The 20,187-nt window shown below is 33.6% G+C and overlaps 1 protein-coding gene across 1 annotated transcript; it reads right to left on the reverse strand.

Annotated features, from left to right (window-relative positions):
* Positions 1-7,731, reverse strand: LOC133295680 (uncharacterized). Its single transcript, XM_061494525.1, has 12 exons — positions 7,628-7,731; positions 6,988-7,242; positions 6,237-6,441; positions 5,730-5,820; positions 5,457-5,602; positions 4,271-4,514; positions 3,018-3,122; positions 2,689-2,871; positions 2,095-2,299; positions 1,205-1,697; positions 220-302; positions 1-121 (listed from the first exon to the last, which is right to left on the reverse strand). The coding sequence occupies exons 2-12, from the start codon at positions 7,214-7,216 to the stop codon at positions 117-119; spliced, it is 1,989 nt and encodes a 662-aa protein (XP_061350509.1). The 5' UTR covers positions 7,217-7,242; positions 7,628-7,731; the 3' UTR covers positions 1-116.
* Between the last annotated feature and the right edge of the window lie 12,456 nt (positions 7,732-20,187).

Consider the following 20,187-nt stretch of genomic DNA (forward strand, 5'->3'; position numbering starts at 1 on the left):
CATGAACAACAATAATGTCTTAAATACAATGAATTAGACTAAAATACGACTAAACTGGGGCGTATCCCAAGTTAGTTCTCTAGCCACCCGCTTCAATAAGCTCCCATAAATTGTGCTTAACCTGTTAACAGTGAACACACAATCAATCATTTGTATTATACACATACGGAAGCCTATTAAAAACAAAGATAATCTGTCTGTCACAATCACAAAACATACCACTTAAATATAAGCTGATGATTATTACTGTCACCATAATGGTAGATATACAAGCCCTTACACCGACAGCAGCTGAGGTTGACCTGCACAATTGATAGCTTCGTCAGTATTGTTGAGATATATAGTCTCACATTGGTTGTATGTGCAACTAATGTGGAGTTTATAAGACTTTGGGCACTCCCACCCTTTGAGCTAACTTTTGGGGTAGTGTATCCTAAGGTTCTTTGCATGGTATCAGAGCCTCGTGTCCCGGGTTCAAAATCTCGTCGCCTCCCACTTTAAAGTGAAATTAAAATAAAAAAAGCACAAAAAGGTAAACCAAAATTGGGCCTGTGCAATATCTACGCTTCTAGCCCAATGGGCTCTCGTGTGAGGGGGGCGTGTTGAGATATATAGTCTCACATTGGTTGTATGTGCAACTAATGTGGAGTTTATAAGACCTTGGGCACTCCTACCCTTTGAGCTAGCTTTTGGAGTGGTGTATTCTAAAGTTCTTTACAATTACAAGTATAACAGGAGCAACTCTTGTCAAATTGAAAGTTGATAATGACCACTGACCACTGACCAATGGCATTGAACAAGAAAGAAAAATACTAAATGAAGTGTAGGTGTGTTATAATGCTTTTCAATAGAATTAATTCCATTGTGATGTTTCATTGAGTTTTAATCCTGCTTTTACAACTTGCTCCTTCTGACATTCTTCATGCACTAAACAATACTTTAATAAAATGATTGCAATAAATGATAATCAAACAAGTGGAAGGAAAATCTAGAGTGAAGTTAACGACATCAGCCACTGACTAAAAAATGCAGCATAAATCAGTTAACAACGAAGAACGACCCGAACAGAATGTTCTCAACAAAGTGGAGTTGGAAGTGCTGGAGCAAGGAGAACAAAGCACAATAGAGACAGTATAGATTTTTATTTTTATTGAGCATAGATCAAATAACATATAAAAGCTTTCATAATTTAAATGAAAATTACCTTTGTACTAGGTCCTTGACAGATTCAGTGATCAATCCAAAACCAAAAGGAAAAAGTGGATCATAGTGAGGATCCCCAACATTCATTGGGAGTTGATCTACTGATTTGAACCACGTCCTTGCAAGCTTACCACTGAAAGCATAGTCACCAAATAGGACATCTGTAACACCTTGGCCCTCAGTGCCTGGTAACCATGCTGCCACCAATACATCTATAGAGGAAAGATATGGTTCAATCACGATAGGTCTTCCAGAAATGATGATAACCACACACTTAACAGTCCCACAGACGTTGCTGATGATATTTGGACCAGGATCTATCATTGTAAGTGTTGCGCTGTCCCCAGCAGTCTCAGCATAAGCAGGCTCACCAACTACAACAATGGCATATTCAAAGTTGTTGGACTTAACAAAATCACCATCAGGGTTCTCACTAAAGACAACTTCTGCGCTTGGATCAACAGCTGATTTTATGGCGCTGAGAATAGTTGTTCCTGTCCAAGGAAAAGAAAGCAGTTTCAAAGAGGTGCACATAGTAGTTACAGAAAATGGAAAACCGCAAATATGTTTTAAAAAAAATGTTATTTATCAAAGCAACTAAAGGATTTAGGAAAAGCTGCTTCTGCTCGTCTGATTTGACATGCATGCAACTACCTGCTATTAGTTATTAGAAAATACGCATCAAAAGCTTAGTGCATATTTATAACAATGACTATTATCCTGCATTGCTGCACATGATTATATAATTTTGGTAAGTTCAAATAAAGAATGCTCATTGATTACTTCTCTTACATATCAAAGTAAATACATAGTTTAGTACATCTGGAACCCAGAATCTCATGCTTCCATGGGCCAAGACCTCAGCTTTCTATGAATGTCTGAGTCACTTACCCCTAGTATCATCGTTGCCACTGAATCCTTGCCATTTGATTGTCCACCCACCACATTGGTAACCCAAATTATCGGCATGAGTACCAGCAACTAGGATTTTTCGGGCTTTCTTTGAAAGAGGCAAAAGTGGAGCACTTGAATTTTTCCCATTCTTAAGCAGCACTAGAGATTTTCTCACGGCTTCCTTTGCTAGGTCCCTGTGTTCCTAGTTAAACAACATAATCTTATATCTCATGACTCTCACTGTATTAATTATGCTAGGATAAATTTAAATCACAGGAAACAAGTAATGCCTAAGTTGCATACCACTTTTGTCATTAAATCACTTGCAGGCATCAGGGAAGGTCAATGCAGAAAGGTATATTAACAAAGAATGTCAATATATTCTGTTTAGTTTCTTAACAAAAGTAGGTTTGAAGATTTTTTTATTTTTATTTTTTTTACAAAATTTGCCGTCAACTTGAAGTATCAGACAGTAGGTGATCATCTGAGATGGTTTGAATATCAAGAATCAATCCCAAAGGGAGGTCTTTAGTTCAGACCAATTGGACATGGTTGGGTGGATTTTGGATTGGGATGGTTTGAATGACTCACCTGGCTACCAAGCTCGTTGACTAAGCTGAAATCAGCTAGAGGATTCTCAAAAAGACCCATGGTGAACTTTACAAGCAAGATTCTCTCCACAGCATCATCGATACGATCTATTGGAATGACATTGTTCTTGACCAAGAGTGCAAGATCCTGAATGAACTCGTCGTATTTGTAAGGGACCATCACCTGTAATAATTAGTCAACAAAAAGGAAAACTGAGTTCTATAACCCTATACTTCAGTAAGCATTACATTGTTTCATGAGCTATATTTAAGCAGAAATTTTATTCACTCCAGTCCTGCAGGCAATTTCAGCATAAAGAACAGACTAACCATATCAACACCTGCTTCAATGGCAGCCTGGACAGAGTATGAGTAGTTTGAATCGGGTGGTGTTGTAATTTTGTCAATACCTTGCCAATCTGAGATGACAAATCCCTGACAAACAAATGAACAAAATTGTGTTGTTAGTATCCATAATATGAACCATGCTGATTAAAATTGGGAGCTGAAAATGAAATAAAGACAGGCTGTACAACAATAGAACATCATTTTGGTTTATTCTCACATAATACTTGATAATATGGTTCAAATAGCAATATAAAAAGAGCAACACCAATTTCAGCGCATGTTCATGGATATCTCAAGACTTATGAGACTAGAAATTTTATAGTAGATCCAATAAGAGTGAATATTAAACTTAATAACAGTTGATTGATGCTGAATGATTTTTAAAGAGAACTCATTTATGAAATAAATGATTTTAGAAAGGTCCTTAGATATGTCTCCTCAGACTATAACCTTATGGGACAGTACACAATTATTGAGTTATAGAGCAGCCAGCATGTGATAGAAATATCAAATGCTAGTAAAATGTTTCAAGGAAAATTGTCAAGACAACATCTCGATATTTGAATTAAATATCAAATAGAACTGACTTACTAAAGAAAAAAACTCATATAATCAATGATGATCAACAATGAAGGCCTTAATCAGTTAAGTAGAAAATATATAGCCCTGAGATATATTAACAAGTTACACGAATATTGACTTGTGAAAGTGAATAGGATATAGTTTCGATCGGAAAGATGGCAAGCAGCTAAATGAAGTATGCTAGCAATGTCCATAGGCTCAGAGTCCTGATCTTCAGCAGTTAATATTGACACAACATTGACTACAAAAAACTATGGATAGAATATGATCTTTAAATTCCTTTTAGACATTTTTAAAATTTTAATACAATTAATATACACCCCAGATGACCTCCATATATGGGCTGTTTTTCATGCTTATACTCACATTTGTGTATTATATAATTTAATATCTATGTCTGTGCCCAATCTTGTGATTCGTGTCACTATTGTAGGATTTTCTTGTGTTTCCATGTTCAAATCATGTTATTAGTCTTCCACCCAACCTCGGGTCTGTTTCTTATTAGACAGACAAGAAACATGACAGTCAAACAAGTGAGAAACATTACTGTAAAAAAGCATTTGGTGGCAGCTTCCATTGCATAGAACAACTGTACCTCAACATGTATTAAGTAGCTAAGTATGAGAAAAGAAGAATACAAAGTATCCAATCACCTTAAACTTAAGGGTATTCTTGAGGAAGCCAGTGACTAGATCACGATTTGCATGCATCTTTACCCCATTCCAACTGGAGTATGATACCATGACTGTAGAGACCCCCTTAATGATGGAATCAGAATAGCCAGGCATGTGAAGGCTCAGCAATCCATGCCAGTCAATCACTGTGTTGTTCTCATTTATTCCCTTTGTTGTACCACCATCTCCAACGAAGTGCTTAGCACAAGCTGCTACCTTAGTCCTGCGAGAAATATATAAACATAAATGAAGGATAGAGGGACAAAATGAACCTTTTATATATCAGTAACTACATAAAAATACAAGTAAATCATGTAATTGTAATTTTTTTTTTCATATTTAGTTGCAACTTAATTTTTGTGGTTGACATTAATAATAGCTAATTGAGTAGTATCCCTAGCTAGGTGAACTGTTGTTGATAGTGTTTTCCCTAAAGTCAGCCAAACTGTTATTAAGAGAAACCTCTTAAAAATACCCTATTAACCGAATAAAATTTAAATTATAAATCAGTTTCCATTAAATCCAGACCACATGGTTACCAGAAACACAGATCAAATGCATACATCATATCAACAACTTGCAGATAAAGAGGAATTGTGCTACCTTTTTCAACACCTTAGTTAAAATGTATAAGAATCTTTCAAATATAAAGTATATTAAAATTTAAATTTATCAGTTACTTAAATTAAATTAGCAATGTAAAATCACTAAAGATCCATGAACTATATGAGCCAGACAGGACCCAGGAAGTTAGGAAGTTATAGATTTAGTTAGGTGGTTATAGTTGGAAGGGTTGGGGCTTAACTTAAATAGTAGGAGGAGTAGAAGGAAAGGGATTCAGATTTGTTATAGAGCAGTGGCTCAAGTGTAATAGGAGAAAACCTTTGTTGAAGGGAAAAATCTTGTAAGGAGAATTCTCTCCTCTCTGTTTGTGTTTCAGTCCTCACTAAGTGTTCTTTTTTCTTTCTATCTTCCATACATTTTCTCTGTTTTTATTTGAGGGTTCGTAAAAGTGCCAGACTCTATCATCTTTCTAAGGGGTAGAAAACCAGTAGATTAGGCATCAAAACCATACATCATTATAAAATGTGTACATAAAATGCCTGAAGAAATAATGAAATGCACTCTTCATTTGAAAAAGACTTTACTATCATTAATTTCATACTTGCCACCAACATATGGAAAACCCTTCCTGTAATTAGCAGGGATATTTCCTTGTAGACCAGGTATGATCTCTGTCATTTCTTGCACAATTTTAGGATCCTCGCTATAGCTTTCATAACATCGACCCCATCTTGGATCTCTACAAACCTATAAATAATGCTTCAGGAGTAATCAGGAAAATTATAAAGAAAAAATAGTACAAATTTGCAACCTCAAACTTGTCTAACAAGAAGTATTCTACAAGTTTATCATTTAGACTCTTCATTTCATTTACCGCAATGCATGGAGCAAATACATAAGGAATCCCTGTAGCTCTGACTTCAAGAGCAGTTGCAGCACCAATCCTTTGTGCCAGGTCAGGATCCCTGTTCATCAAAGATTATTAGAACAGAACCAATGGTGGATGCATCCAATAAAGCATACACACAACTTAAGGTACCAATATAACACCATTAAGATTAAGATCATCTGTGTTTTAAACCTGCAGAATTGACCGAAAAGTTTATACAACACCCAAGTATATTGCAGGTTGAATATAATAACTGCCAACAGCAAATTCGTTTTAGTTCTATCATTCATATATCATACATTCATACTTCATATGCAGCAACAGTTGCTCAAGAATGATGAAGTTTTGTTCAATAAATAAATTTTTTTGAAACGGTTCAAGTGACAAGAACCTTGAGCCAGGCAAATTATCAATTTATCAAATACCATGTTACATATGAAAATTGTAGAATCAAATGCAGATAAAAAAAATAAAAATAAAAACTCAACTTGCCTGGTACATCCAAGCCCAACATTATGGGGAAATATGGTAGCATTAAAGACATTATTGTGTCCATGAACAGCATCAATCCCATACATCATTGGGATGCCCAATCTACTTGCCAGAGACCCTTTCTGAAATTCATTTATCATATTAACCCAATCTTCAGCAGTAGCCCTTGGAAGGGGTTCACTGCCGCCACCACTCAATACACTCCCTGCACACAATTAAAAGAACCGGTTAATTGATATTGTCTCTTAATAATGTCATCATTTCCATTTATTTCCTATTCTTAATTCAAATTTTTGTGAATTACTAATTCCTGGCTTCCTTCATTATCCTATTTAGCTTATAAAGATCTTATGAAATTGTAAAAACTAAAAAGATTCATTACCCAACAAAAAAACCTAAAAAGATTCAAAAATCTATCCTGAGTCATTAATGAAAATGAATTATGTATGCTAGGCAGAATTACACAGAAGAAATTCTTTCAACATAAGTGAATAGGAACATGACAAGGAAAGGATGTCAAGCAAATACTGGAAAACAGGATATTCATCACCACCAAAACATATAGTTTAAAGGAGTTATCAAACTTGAAAACAATTAAATGCAATGTGAATAAAAAAAAAAACATGACAGAAAACTAGAAGCTTGGTTATAAATTGGTTTATTGCCTGGACATGAAAGTGCAACTTTAATTCAAACATTATTCATTGAGAAGAAAAAGGAGCTTTATACCTATGAAATTCTTAGTTCTTACCTATGAAGTTGGTTTTCATAACATTAGCATTGGCAACACTCCTATCAATTTGAACCATTTGACCAATCTTCTCCTCCAGAGTCATTCGACTCAGCAAGTCGTTAATCCGAGTTGCAAGAGGTTGTTTTGGATCTTTGTATTTCAAGTATTCAACTTGAGCTTCTCCAGTTGATGCCAACCACCAACATAGCCACAAAATACCCAACAAATGAAACAACGTCCTAGACATCTTGAATTTCCCAGCTCAAGCTTCACCTGCAGAATTGGAACAGAAGAGAAACAAACCCAATAAAGATACAGTTTTTTTATTTATACCCCACTTGGTGTCTAAAGGTAAATGAAAGAGCAACTAAAGAAAAGCATATCCAATGAAATGGGGTTTAAGAATACTCTACCCCTTTACCTTTTTTTACAGTTTTTTTATTTTATTTTACTTTTTAAGAAAATGGAAATGTGAAAAGGGATATAAAGTATATAACCAACAAAGATCAAAGCACACTTTTTTGCAGCAGAAAAGAAATTTTCACAGCAACCAAACAGACACTGAAATTGAAGGAATGAAAACAAGCAACAATAGCACAAGTAGGTGTGGGGGAAGAAGTGTGTGTCACATAGGGAGAGAGAGAGAGGGATGACTCACAACGAAAGCAAAAATGGTGACTTTATGAGATGCTTTTTCAAAAAGTAAAAACTTTGGATCCGATGGACAAATGGGGTGAGAGAAATAGTGAAAATGGCAGAGTGGGAAGCATAGAGTATGGATAGTAGTGGGAGACACTTACCACTGTTTGCGTCTGAGTTGGGCGGTTTTTTCTCTTTTTTGTGCAATGTGAAGGTTGTTGCCTAAGAAAACGTGGTGATTTTTTTTTTAATTATTTTCAGATAATTTCATAGATCTTCTATGTATTAATTTAAAATTAGGGAAGAATTCAGAATTAAAATTTTAAATTTCAAAGATGATATTGAAATGATCGAATACATATTTTCGCTCTCAATTATTTAGTTCTTATACGTTAATTAAACTATCATCATTTGATATAAAACGATAATTTCATAGATCTTCTATGTATTAATTTAAAATTTGGGAAGAATTCAGAATTAAAATTTTAAATTTTAAAGATGATATTGAAATGATCGAATACATATTTTCACTCTCAATTACTTAGTTCTTATAAGTTAATTAAACTATCATCATTTGATTGAAAACGTGCTGATGATGACAACATTAACAAAATGTTAATGGAGGGATAGTTAGTGGAAACTGGAGTTCCATTTTAACATGATGATACCATGTTTCAATTATTTATTGATAGATTAAAATTGTGAACATTAGCAATTAAACTTAGGGATAGGTTATTCTACCTACTCCCTTCTTTTCTACCTTTTGCCTACTCATTTCATCACCGTTGGATTACAATCTAATCTAACGGTCCATAATTGCGAAATAAAATAATTCTTTTTTTCCCTTTCTCTTTTCTTACTTCCTCCCACACCTTTTCTCTCTCCTCCCCTTTCTCTCTTCCTCTGCGATCCGGACACATCCTAAATCATCGTCCTTATCAGGTTTATTTTCACCCTCTTTCAGAAGCTTCACAATGAACTTGAGAATTGCACTTGTGGATGCAAACAAAGCACATAGCTTATTTTGGTTTACGAGAATCTATGGCCGCGTGCATAGAACTCAAGGTTTTGATGGCAAAGAATGAAAAGTGATTTTGCACCTTCCTACTTACATGAATAATGAAGGAACCCAAATATTGTAGATTATCAATTCTACAATTGTACAGTCTGTTGCAATCTGGTAGTCTAGAAAAATCTCTTCTTTTTCTTCACGAATCAAGAATCGCCTTTTAAAAAGAAGGTCAAAATAAAAAATAAAAAAAATAAACCGTATAAGAACGATGATTTCAAATGTTGTGGTCGATGAATTGCATAATGCTTCCGCGTGTTCACCTCGGCGGAGATCAGAGATAAAGGGAAAAAAAAAAGGTATCGAGAGATCAAAAGGATGTGTCGAGATCGTAGAGGAAGAGAGAAAGGGGAGGAGAGAGAAAGGGTGTGGGAGAAAGTGAGGAGAGAGAAAGGAAAAAAAGGATTATTTTATTTCGCAATTATGGACTGTTGGATTAGATTGTAATCCAACGGTGATGAAAGGGGTAGACAAAAGGTAGGCAAGAAGGGAGTAGGTAGAATAACCTATCCCTTAAACTTATTAGTTCTTCTTCACTGTTATGAACTTTGTTATTATAGCTGTGAACATTAATTTATTAACAACTAATTGAGATTTCTCACATAATATCATCATTTTATAATTAAAAGATCCATTCCAATTTGAATGATAATTACTAATAACAACACATAATCATTTTTCTGTCGTTTTTTGTTGTGTTAATATTATAAGTGTAATAAAAATAAAAATATTAAAATATATTGTCAATAATATATATATATATATATATATATAATTTAAATAAAGTCTTTAATATTTTTATAGTGAATATAGATAAATTATCTATATTTGTTCTCAAAACGACGTTGAGTTGAAAAATTAAAAAAATATAATGAAAAAACTATTATAACCCTGAAATAAATTATAATAATAAAAATACCTTAATTTTCGCCTCAAAACGACATCATTTTAAACTTAATGTAAATAAATTATCTACATTGACGGTAGGAAAAAAAGCAAACCTATAAATAAAATTGTAATATTATTCAAGTATTTTAATTTTAGTGTTATAATGTTTCACAAGAAATTAAAAAGACGAAAAGTAAGAAAAAAGAAAAGAAAAAATTAAATATATATAATAAAAAATTAAATTTAAATTTAAATATTGTTGTGTATAATAAAATAAATATATAATTTTAGTCTTTTGGTTCACCTCAAATGCTGGTACACAGCGGAAATGAATGATTGAAATGATTGTGTCAGTTTGGACTATGATAATTTGACAATTTTGTATTTTATTTTTTGTCGTAGGGTAAGTGTTATTGACTGAATAAAATGTCATATCTAAACTTTAAATAAATAATTGTCTTATAAGAGTTAGTTGTAATAAATTTCAACAACTTGCTTACCACAAAAAAAAATTCAACAACTCAAAAAATAAAATAAAAACTCTTTTATTTTTAATTAAGAAAGATTCTTTCATAATTTTAAAGTTCAATGTTTTTATATTAATCTTTTAGGTTTTTTTTATAATAATTTTATTTTTTGGATGAGTTACAATTTCTGTACTAAGTGTCTTTAAATTTTATAAATATCATTTACCTTATATAGAAAAAACACGATAGAGAGAATTTGAGTATTCAATTGGTCCTTTTTTTATATATAAAATCTAAACGTCCGTTTGTATGGATTTTTGATTAAAAAAAAAATTGCGTATTATTTTCGGAAAAATATTAATTATTTTAAAGGGCATAAAAAGTAAAATGACCATATTTTGATATATATTTATTAATTTTTTATATTATTCTCTTTCACAATACTTTTTTTTTCTCCTCTTAATTTTCTGAAAAAAAGAATAAAACTAATAAAAAAACCAACAAATATAAATAAAACACTGCCATTTCATTTAAAATGATAGAAAGTTGTGCCTTTCAAAATGAGAAATATTTTTTCCATTAATTTTTTGAATGAGCTTTTTAAAAAGATTGAAAATCCATTTGGATGGACTTTTAAAAAAGGCATTTTTAATGCCTTGTTATTTTTAGAATAATTTTTTAAAAAATTTAAAACTTATTTATGTTTAGATGAATTCCATAAAAAATACTTTTGATTAAAAAAAGTTATTTGAACGTTAAAATTAATAAATATTTTTTATATATATATTAATAAGTGATATGAGAGTGGCGGGAGCAGGTTGGGACAAAATTAATTTTGAGAAAAATATGTGACTTTTGAAATCTACTTTTTTTTTTTCAAAACCAAGTACTCTTGATTTTAGGATTTTTTTATTTTTTAAAAAAGATATATCCAAATACACATGTTAAATAAAAAACAACTTTATTTTGAAAAAAAAAATGTATCTTGATGATCCAAATGCATAAGTACTAGTTTAATTTCAATTAGACAAGCGCTGAGATTTTTTTTTTAAAGTAAAATATTTCAGAAAATTCTTCACTTCTCGCATTTATCTGATAGTTAAATTATTTATTTATTATATGTCAATTGATAGAGTGGCTTGACAACTGTCCTTGAATTTTATTGGTTGTGTAACATCGAAAGCTTCATTTAATTGATGGATAGACAAACAAATTGGGAAAAGGTAGATTCCTTAACATAAAAAGTCATATTTAGCCAAAAAAAAAAATTTGCTTTTTTTGTTAGTATAAAAAAGTTTTTTTTAAAGAAAAGGGAGATATGGATCCTGTCTTAAAGATATGGATGGCTACTGTGGTGTGGTACCATGTTCAGAAGTATAGAACATGCAAAGAATAACTTGATTAATGAAAGAAAACTAGCTTTTCTTTTGAAATTTTGTTAGAGAGAATAGGATTCTCCTATAATCCCATAACCCATTCTTCGTTACTGGATTTCATCATTTTGTTGAATAAAATATAAGGAAATTGTTTTCTTACGTATCATAAGAATAAAATAATTTTTCTGACTTCCTCAGGATTCCAGATGAGGAAACTCTAGGAGAGCCACTGACTCCAACTACCATCCATGTACGATCCATACTAGATCTGACCAACTGTCCATCCAAGCTTACGCTCTGACCCGAGTAGCACGGGACACGTGGAATCCCGTGTGAATCAGCAAGGACCACCCTAAATACTCCTGAGTGACCGATAGTGAAGCAGTACCGTGAGAGAAAGGGGTTTTGGATTGGCCCCTCCCGATCGTATTTTGCCTGAACTAAAAGAAAAGATAGGTAATCTGTCTTTTCAAAGTTATCGTCCAACCAAAGAAAATATTCTTGTGGAGGAGGCTAAGTTTGCCGAAAGATGGTTATTGGTTAAAGGACGCAAGGTGCCCCTGCTTTTTCAGGGTAAGAAGGGGTAGAGAAAATGCCTCGAGCCAACGTTCGAGTACCAGGTGCTACGGCGCTGAAGTAACCCATGCCATACTCCCAGAGAAGAGAGAAGAGAGAATATATAAGAAAAAAAAAATATAAATAGGTCTCATCTCTTTATATATGTGTGCAGAAAAATTATTTTATCTTATATTATGTAAGAAAACAATTTCCCATAAATATATGGCAAAAGTTCAGCTTTTTAGACTTTGGTTTGGTCCCACCTTGTTTGATGGATTTGTATGTAATAACCTATGAAGCATCGACACTTCAAAATTCCTGACGTGTCGTGTCCGACACTTTCCGACATTCACCGACACTTTCTGACACTTCAATACTCGTTGCAAAGACTTAAAAAAGGTTCAAAGGTTACGTTGCGTTGCATTTTGAGTTCCAATTATTAGATTCGTTGGATTACGATTACTGTTTTATTGAGTTTAATTAAACATTTGGGATATCTTATGTTTCTTTGCAAAATTGATGGGTATTATAAGTTTAGCTTTAATTTTTTGTTAAATTATTGAATATTAAATATAATATATACTACATAAATTAAAATACTATTTAATATCAAAACGTGTCCTAACGTGTCAAAATTTAATATTTTTTAGAATTAACGTGTCAGAGTGTCGTATTGTGTCGTATCCCGTGTCCCGTGTCGGTGTTGGTGCAACACAGGTAATAACAAAGGGAAAAACATCTATCCTTTTAAATGATATAATCATATGTCATTTTAGATCCTAACCGTTGATTTCTATCCATCAACGGTTATGATTTATTGGGCCAAACTTAATGGGGCCAAACTTATTATTAGTTAATTAATAATTTTGATCCAAAAAATTATAACTGTTGATGGATGAAAATCAATGGTTAGAATCTAAAATGATATATGATTATATTCTTTAAAATGATAGATATTTTTCCCAATAACAAATTAAAAAAATTGAAGAGGGCTACATGAGAAACCAAATGATATGTTGGTTTAAAAAAATGGAAGGGGAATAAATATGATCACTTCTCTTCTTTTTAGATGTAAAGTGAAGGGACAAATAAAGTTGTGTGTTGTGATATATTTCCAGGACAAGAGGTAAAATGCCACATTTTGGCATTTAATTGTCGAAATGTCACGGTTTAATCTTTTTTTACTGATATGTCATGTTTCAGTGGGTTCAGTACTATGAAGCACCGACACTTCAAAAACTTTGACGCGTCGTGTCCGACACTTTCCGACACTCACCGACATTCCGACACTTTCCGACACTCCAATACTCGTTGCAAAGACTCAAAAAAGATTCAAAGATTACGTTGTGTTGCATTTTGAGTTCCAACTATTAGATTCGTTGGATTACGATTACTGTTTTATTGAATTTAATATAAATATTTGGGATATCTTATGTTTCTTTGCAAAATTGATGGGTATTATAAGTTTAGCTTTATTTTTTTGTTAAATTATTGAACATTAAATATAATATACATTAAATAAATTAAAAATATTATGTAATATCAAAACGTTTCCTAACGTGTCGAAATTTAACATTTTTTAGAATTAACGTGTCAGAGTGTCGTGTCGTATTTCGTATCCTGTGTCGGTGTCGGTACAACATAGGTTCAGTATTTCATATGTCAAACGGAAAATGAATCTTTATTAGAGATGATTCAGGACTCTCATTTACTACAACAGGTTCTTCTTCGTGTGACACGTGGTACAATTTGTTGTCACGTGTCACGTAGACAAGGATCCATTGTCAAAATTGATAGGTCTTAAACCCGCTAAGACTGATGACGAATCCTAAAACAGGCATATTGCGGTAAATAATTTTGAAAAATGTAACAAAAGGATAGTTGTCCCTATATTTCCGTTGAACTTCCTCTAAAAATCAATTTAATGCCTTTCCTATACAAGTGCTTTCACCACAAAAACCCGTTTCGATTAAGGGCAACATTCAGCAAATAAAGATGACAAAAATGATATAAGATGGACTTATACAAACATCCTCTAAAATTTGGGAATACTAATGACTTTAGTTTGACGATATGGATGATGGATAGGAGGGGTTATAGCTTCTAAAGATTAAGTTCCTTTAGCTTATGACACTTTCAGTTTGATTTGTGGTTATGTCATGGCTTATGCCATAACATTTCGTGTTTCTAGCTGCATTCCCAATTTGTTTGAAGGCACTTTGCCCCCGAGTCCCGACATCTCCTTTTCCTTCTCAGTATTTCCTTTTCTCTCAAAGGTAAACGAAGGGTAGAATCATTTGCTCTCAGGACATTACATAGCTTTGTCCTTGCTATCTCTTTTCCTGCCTCGCTAAGAAAATAGTTCCTTTGGTGGGACTAAACTATTAAAGTACCTCTCATTTCTTAAAATCCAAGTTGAAGATAAAAGTTGTTTATCCATCCACACCTCAATATTGCATAATTCAATGTTTAAAAATATCATTATCATATCAAATGGTGGTAGTTCAATTGGTGCATGAGAGCTAAGTAGACGAGGGTGAGAGCATGTGTTCGATTGACACCTGAATATTGCATAATCCTGGACCTGCTCTGAATCGGACTAGTCGAGAAACGATCAATATTTTCAACAAAAAAAAAAAAATCATTATCATCAAATGGCTACTGTTTCAAATGATAAAGGCATATCTGGTACTAAGACTTTTAATTAAGCCAATAAGCATATATCTTTGATAAGTTATTATTATGTTAGCAAATCAATGGGTTAGATTTTTATTCTCATAATTAAAGGAAAACAACATATATAGTGCAATATCAATCAAAAAGTAAAAGTAAAAGAAGATTTGTACTGCAAAATAAAATAAAAAAATAGTAGAAGATGAAGAAAAGAAAGCCAATACCAACATATACATATATAAGAGGTGACAAAGTGGGTCGGCCCGTCCCGATCAGCTGTTAACTCACTAAAAATGGTATGAGGCTGATTGACCCGCCTCTTGAATATGGGTTGAAAATATCAACCCGCCTCGTTTTATGGCAAGTTGGCATATCAACCCGTTTAAAAAATAAAAATAATTTAAATTTAAAAATAACTTATATTTTATGAATTTTATAATTTTATTTAATTTCATTTCACGCTCCTCTTAATTTTTTCCAATCTCAAGCCTAAATGTATACTAATATTCAGTCAGACATTCTTTAGGAACTCATTTTTACCTCCATATGGATAACCTTTGTCAAATAAAGTTTTTTCTTTTATTTTTTATAGGGGAGTACTAAGATAAAAAAAAATTGCTATCATAAAAGCTTAGTAAAAAAAAAAAAAACTACTTAATAGTAAATAAAAAAATATCATGTGGGCCAACCCGTCTCGTGATGAGTTGAACCTATTTTGGCCCACCCTTATGTTGGGTGAGTTGAAACAGGTTGGCAGACTGAAAATCTCAATCAAACCCGCCAGTTGTGGCGAGTTAAACGAGCCAACCCCCGATGTATTGAGTATGTTTCACCACCTCTAGCAACTATAGCCTTGATCTATTTTATTTTTATTCTTGTTAGATGAGTTATGTTAAATTAGGTTATAAGCTTTTGACGAGTTATCTAATTAACCTATTTTTATTCCTAATCATAAATTATACTTAAAAGTAATTACAAAGCATATAAGCTTAGGAAACAATCCCAAATAGACTGCAAATGCAAATTAGATCTACGTCTTAAGGAACCTAATTAAATCAACAAGGAGAAATGCATAATTTCATGACATTTAAAATTTAAAAGATTTGTTAGATTAAGGAATTGTTTAAATTCAAAATATTGTTGTGTATAATTATGTTTAGGAATTTGTTGAGATAGTTTGTTTTAGGAATTTGTTAGAAGATTATGCGGTTCTATCTTTAGTTTGTTATGCAGTTATGTTGTGTATAAATACTCTCATTTAGAAGAGAAAAATATGAATGAAAAGTGAAAGTATTTCCAGTGTTACAAGTCTTGACATGGTACAAGTTAGGATCCAAGAAACCTTTTTTATCATTTTTTTTTCTTTTTTTTATTCTTTTCTTTGATAAACCTGAACCAAAAAACATTTTTTTTTTCTAAAACCGACCAAATTTCCCCTCCTCTTTTTATTCTTTTCTTTGATAAACCTGAACCAAACCCGTCTTTTCTAAAACCGAACAGGAAACCACCGCTGAAACCACACCTTTCTAAAACCAAACCTTTCTCTTTTTCTTTCTAAATCCCTAAATCAACAAAATCGATGGCAACTCCTTCTCCAGAAACTACCACCGCTGAAACCCCTCATTCATCCGTAACTCATTCCTCCTCCTCCAACATGATTATTCAACAAGACGCTTATTCTTTCCCTATCACCGTTGTGCTTGATGACACCAATTATCCTCTTTGGTCCCAGTTGCTTGATATGCGCATCGGGGCTCGAAATAAAATCGATTACCTTACCGGAACCGTACCAAAACCTTGTATGATACATGGGTCACTGAAAACAAGAGAGTCAAGAGCTAGCTTATTGACTCCATGAATCCCTCCTTGATGAAACACTTCCTTCTTCTCGAGAAGGCGTCTGATATTTGGCATGCTGTGCAACGGACGTTCTTCAATGGTTCAGATGAAACATTATTGTTCGAATTGAATCAACGATCCTTCAATACTAAACAAAACGGCTGTCCGCTCTCGGTGTACTTCAATGAACTTCTCTCTATCTTCCAGAAAATTGACCACCGCACATTCACTCAGGCAGGCACTGTTGCGGGGGTTATTCAGATGCATGAAGCTATGGTTCACTTACGGGTTAATATTTTTCTCGCCGGTTTGGATACTGACTTCGATCAGGTTTGTGGCGAAGTTCTCCGTAAGGACCCAAAATTGGATATTGAAGGCTCTTACGCTTATGTCCGGCGAGAGCAGCAACAACGACTTACCATGAATTGCCCTGCTTCCTCCCTTGAATCCTCAGCTTTGAGTCAATTCAACTCATTCTTCCCCTGCGTCTCTGAAATCTCGTAAAGAAGCCTCCTCTGCCAAATTAATTTGCTCACACTGAGGGGACGTTGGGCATACCAAGAACCGCTGCTATGAAGTCATCGGATATCCCGATTGGTGGGATTTCAATAAAAGACCACAACGGAAGGTTCTCAATAAAACTCCATCCCTCTCCTCAGATACAAGTTCGAACCCCTCTGCCCATGCGGTCTACGAAGGTATACTCAGTAAGTCTCTTTCTTTTTCCACACTATCTCAAATTGATTCATGGATAATTGATACTGGTGCATCTGATCATATAATTCAGACTCCTTCTCTTATGTCTAATTTTTCCCCTTCCCCAGAGACTCTGATTTCTACAGCTAATGGTGGAAACTCTGCCATTGTTGGTCAAGGTTCAATTTCTCTTTGTCCTATGTTACATCTTCACTCAGTGTTAGTCGTTCCCTCTTTGGATTTCAATCTACTTTCTGTTAGCAAATTACTTCAACTCTTAATTGCTCTGTGAATTTTTTGCCTACTGTATGCTTTTTTCAGGACAACCGAACAAATGAGATCATTGGTTATGGTGTTAGACAAGGCAAATTGTACTTCTTGGATGCTTCTCATTGTAGTGATTCCACTTCTCGAGCTTCTGCTACTTCTGCTCTGGAGAATGCAAGAGATAATATTTGGCTATGGCATCGGCAATTAGGTCGTGTCTCTTTTAATTTTTTGAAGAAGTTATTTCCACATTTTTTTACAATAGTTGTTGTTGGTGATTTCCATTGTTCCATTTGTGAATTGGCTAAAAGCCACAGAATTTCATATTATCCAAGTTTGAATAAAAATGTTATTCCTTTTCAAGTAGTTCATTCTGATGTATGGGGCCCAACCAAAATTCCATCTCATTCTAAATTATATTATTATGTCACATTCATTGATGAGTGTACACGCATGTGCTAGTTGAGTCTTCTAAAACACAAAGGAGAAGTGTTTACTATGTTTAAATTTTTTTTCCATGGTTTAAACACAGTATAATAGCCAAATTCGAATCCTTCAGTCTCATAATGGTTTGGAATATATGAGTAGTAACTTCAATGATTTTCTGTCCTCTCATGGCATTAAACATCATACCTCATGCCTCTATACCCCTCAACAACATGGATTGGCTGAAAGAATGAACCACACACTTCTGGAGGTGGTCAAGGCCTCCTTATTTGGAATGAATGTTCCTTCCTCCTATTGGGGGGAGGCTGTAACCTCTGTGGCATACCTCATAAATAGGACTCCATCCAGTGTTCTTAATTTCCAAACACCCTACCAAGCTCTTACATCTCATTTTCCAACCCCACACTCCTCTAACCTTGAACCCCGTATCTTTGGTTGCACCACATACGTCCATATTCCAAAAAGTCAGAGGTCTAAATTGGATCCTTGTGCGAAAAAATGTATTTTTGTTGGGTATTTAGATGTTCAAAAAGGATATCGCTGTTTTGATCCCTTTTCCCACAAAATACATGTTACTTTAGAAGTCACTTTTAGGGAGAATGAGCCTTATTATTCAGGGGGAGTCTCCACTTCTTCTTCTCAGGGGGAGCAACCATCATCACAAGTTAATAGAGAATATGAAGGGTGGATCTCTACTCATATAGCACCTATCTCTGCCTCGAAAACACAGAGACCTCAACCGGATGCAGAACACATTGGTGAATTCAAGATAGAACATCATACAGCACCTGAAACAACCACGAATGAGATAATTGCTCGCTTAGAAAATCCTAGTCTAACACACATAACCGAAGAGCCTCATATGGTTGTCCTAGAGACTCAACCAGAACCTGTCACAGAGGTAACATCTATCTCTTCTTCTCCTACAATAACAGACATACACATTAGAAAATCCTCTTGGATTAACAAAGGCATTCCAAAGCAATTTTATGAACCTGACCCCAAGGTTAAAGTCAAATATCCCTTAGTAACTATTATCTACCCAACGCTTATCTGAATCATATGCATTATCTGTTAACCAATTATCTAGTGTGTTGATAACACATATTTTGTTACACTTATTTATTACTCTTGGTTGGTATTTTATGATTTATTTGAATTAAATAAAGGTCTTTTTGGTCAAATCAGAATTTTAGATTTTAATTGGGTTTAATTGATTTTCGTCATAATTTTCCAAATTTACTCTACTTTCGTATTTTGACCATATCTTACTCTACCGATATCTGATTGACTCCGTTCTTATTGCATTTTGCAGATAACCGATAGGGCTACAATCACTATTTCATCTACTGAATCCTATGTAGCACCGATACTGACACGAGACACTCCGACACGACACTCCGACACGTTGATTTTAAAAAAGGTTAGATTTCGAAATGTTAGGACACGTTTTGATATTGAATAGTATTTTTAATTTATGTTGCGTATATTATATTTAATATTCAATAATTTAACAAAAAATAAAGCTAAACTTATAATACCTATTAATTTTGCAAAGAAACATAAGATATCACAAATATTTATATTAAATTCAATAAAATGATAATAATAATTCAACGAATCTAATAGTTAGAACTAAAAACACAACCCAACGCAACCTTTGAATCTTTTTTGAGTTTCTACAACGCGCGTTGAAGTGTCGGAGAGTGTCGAAGAGTGTCAGGAAGTGTCGAACACGACACGTCGGAGTTTTTGAAGTGTTGGTGCTTCATAGACTGAATCCCAATTCGGACAGGAAGATGGTCGAAACCTGAGCCCAAGATGACGCGTTTTTGCTGGGATTTTATTTTGACGTTTGGACTAGTAAATTAATTAGAACCCAATTTGTTTAGGGCCCAAGGCCATGTTTTAATATTTTATTTTATTTTATTCAGTTTTTATTTTATGTATGGGCCGAAGTGGTGAAACCATAACCCGTTCTGAATGTGGGTTATTTAAGGGAAACATTAGAAAACCCTTTTGGCTGTCAGATTTTGAGTTGAACAATTGTTTTAGTTTTCTTTATCGAAATTCTGCACTTTTTCTTTTCATCTTCTTCTTCTTCTTTTATTCTATTTTATTTTGAATGATGTTTAACCTCGCAATGCTAGGCTAAACACCTTTAATCAATCTAAGGTTAAAGGTTCGTTAATTTATTTCAGAGGGTCGGTTTTTAACTTTTTTAAATCAGTTTCATTTCTCCCAATTCAGTTTGAATATCATGCGATTGTAGGCATTCAAACTGAATAATGTGATTGCA

The sequence above is a fragment of the Gastrolobium bilobum genome, unplaced genomic scaffold (assembly GCF_033153095.1).
Source record: "Gastrolobium bilobum isolate Gb01-03AN ecotype WA unplaced genomic scaffold, APGP_CSIRO_Gbil_v1 utg2145, whole genome shotgun sequence".
In the NCBI taxonomy this organism is placed as follows: Eukaryota; Viridiplantae; Streptophyta; class Magnoliopsida; order Fabales; family Fabaceae; genus Gastrolobium; species Gastrolobium bilobum.

Bases quoted from the DNA above. Each gene is read 5' to 3' on its own strand.
- LOC133295680 (XM_061494525.1), bottom strand. From the start codon at position 7,216: ATGTCTAGGACGTTGTTTCATTTGTTGGGTATTTTGTGGCTATGTTGG. The intron at 4,515-5,456 runs GTATGAAATTAA...TATTTCTCGCAG, and splicing joins TTTCCATATGTTGGTGGCAA to GACTAAGGTAGCAGCTTGTG. The intron at 2,872-3,017 runs GTTAGTCTGTTC...TAATTATTACAG, and splicing joins TTGAAGCAGGTGTTGATATG to GTGATGGTCCCTTACAAATA.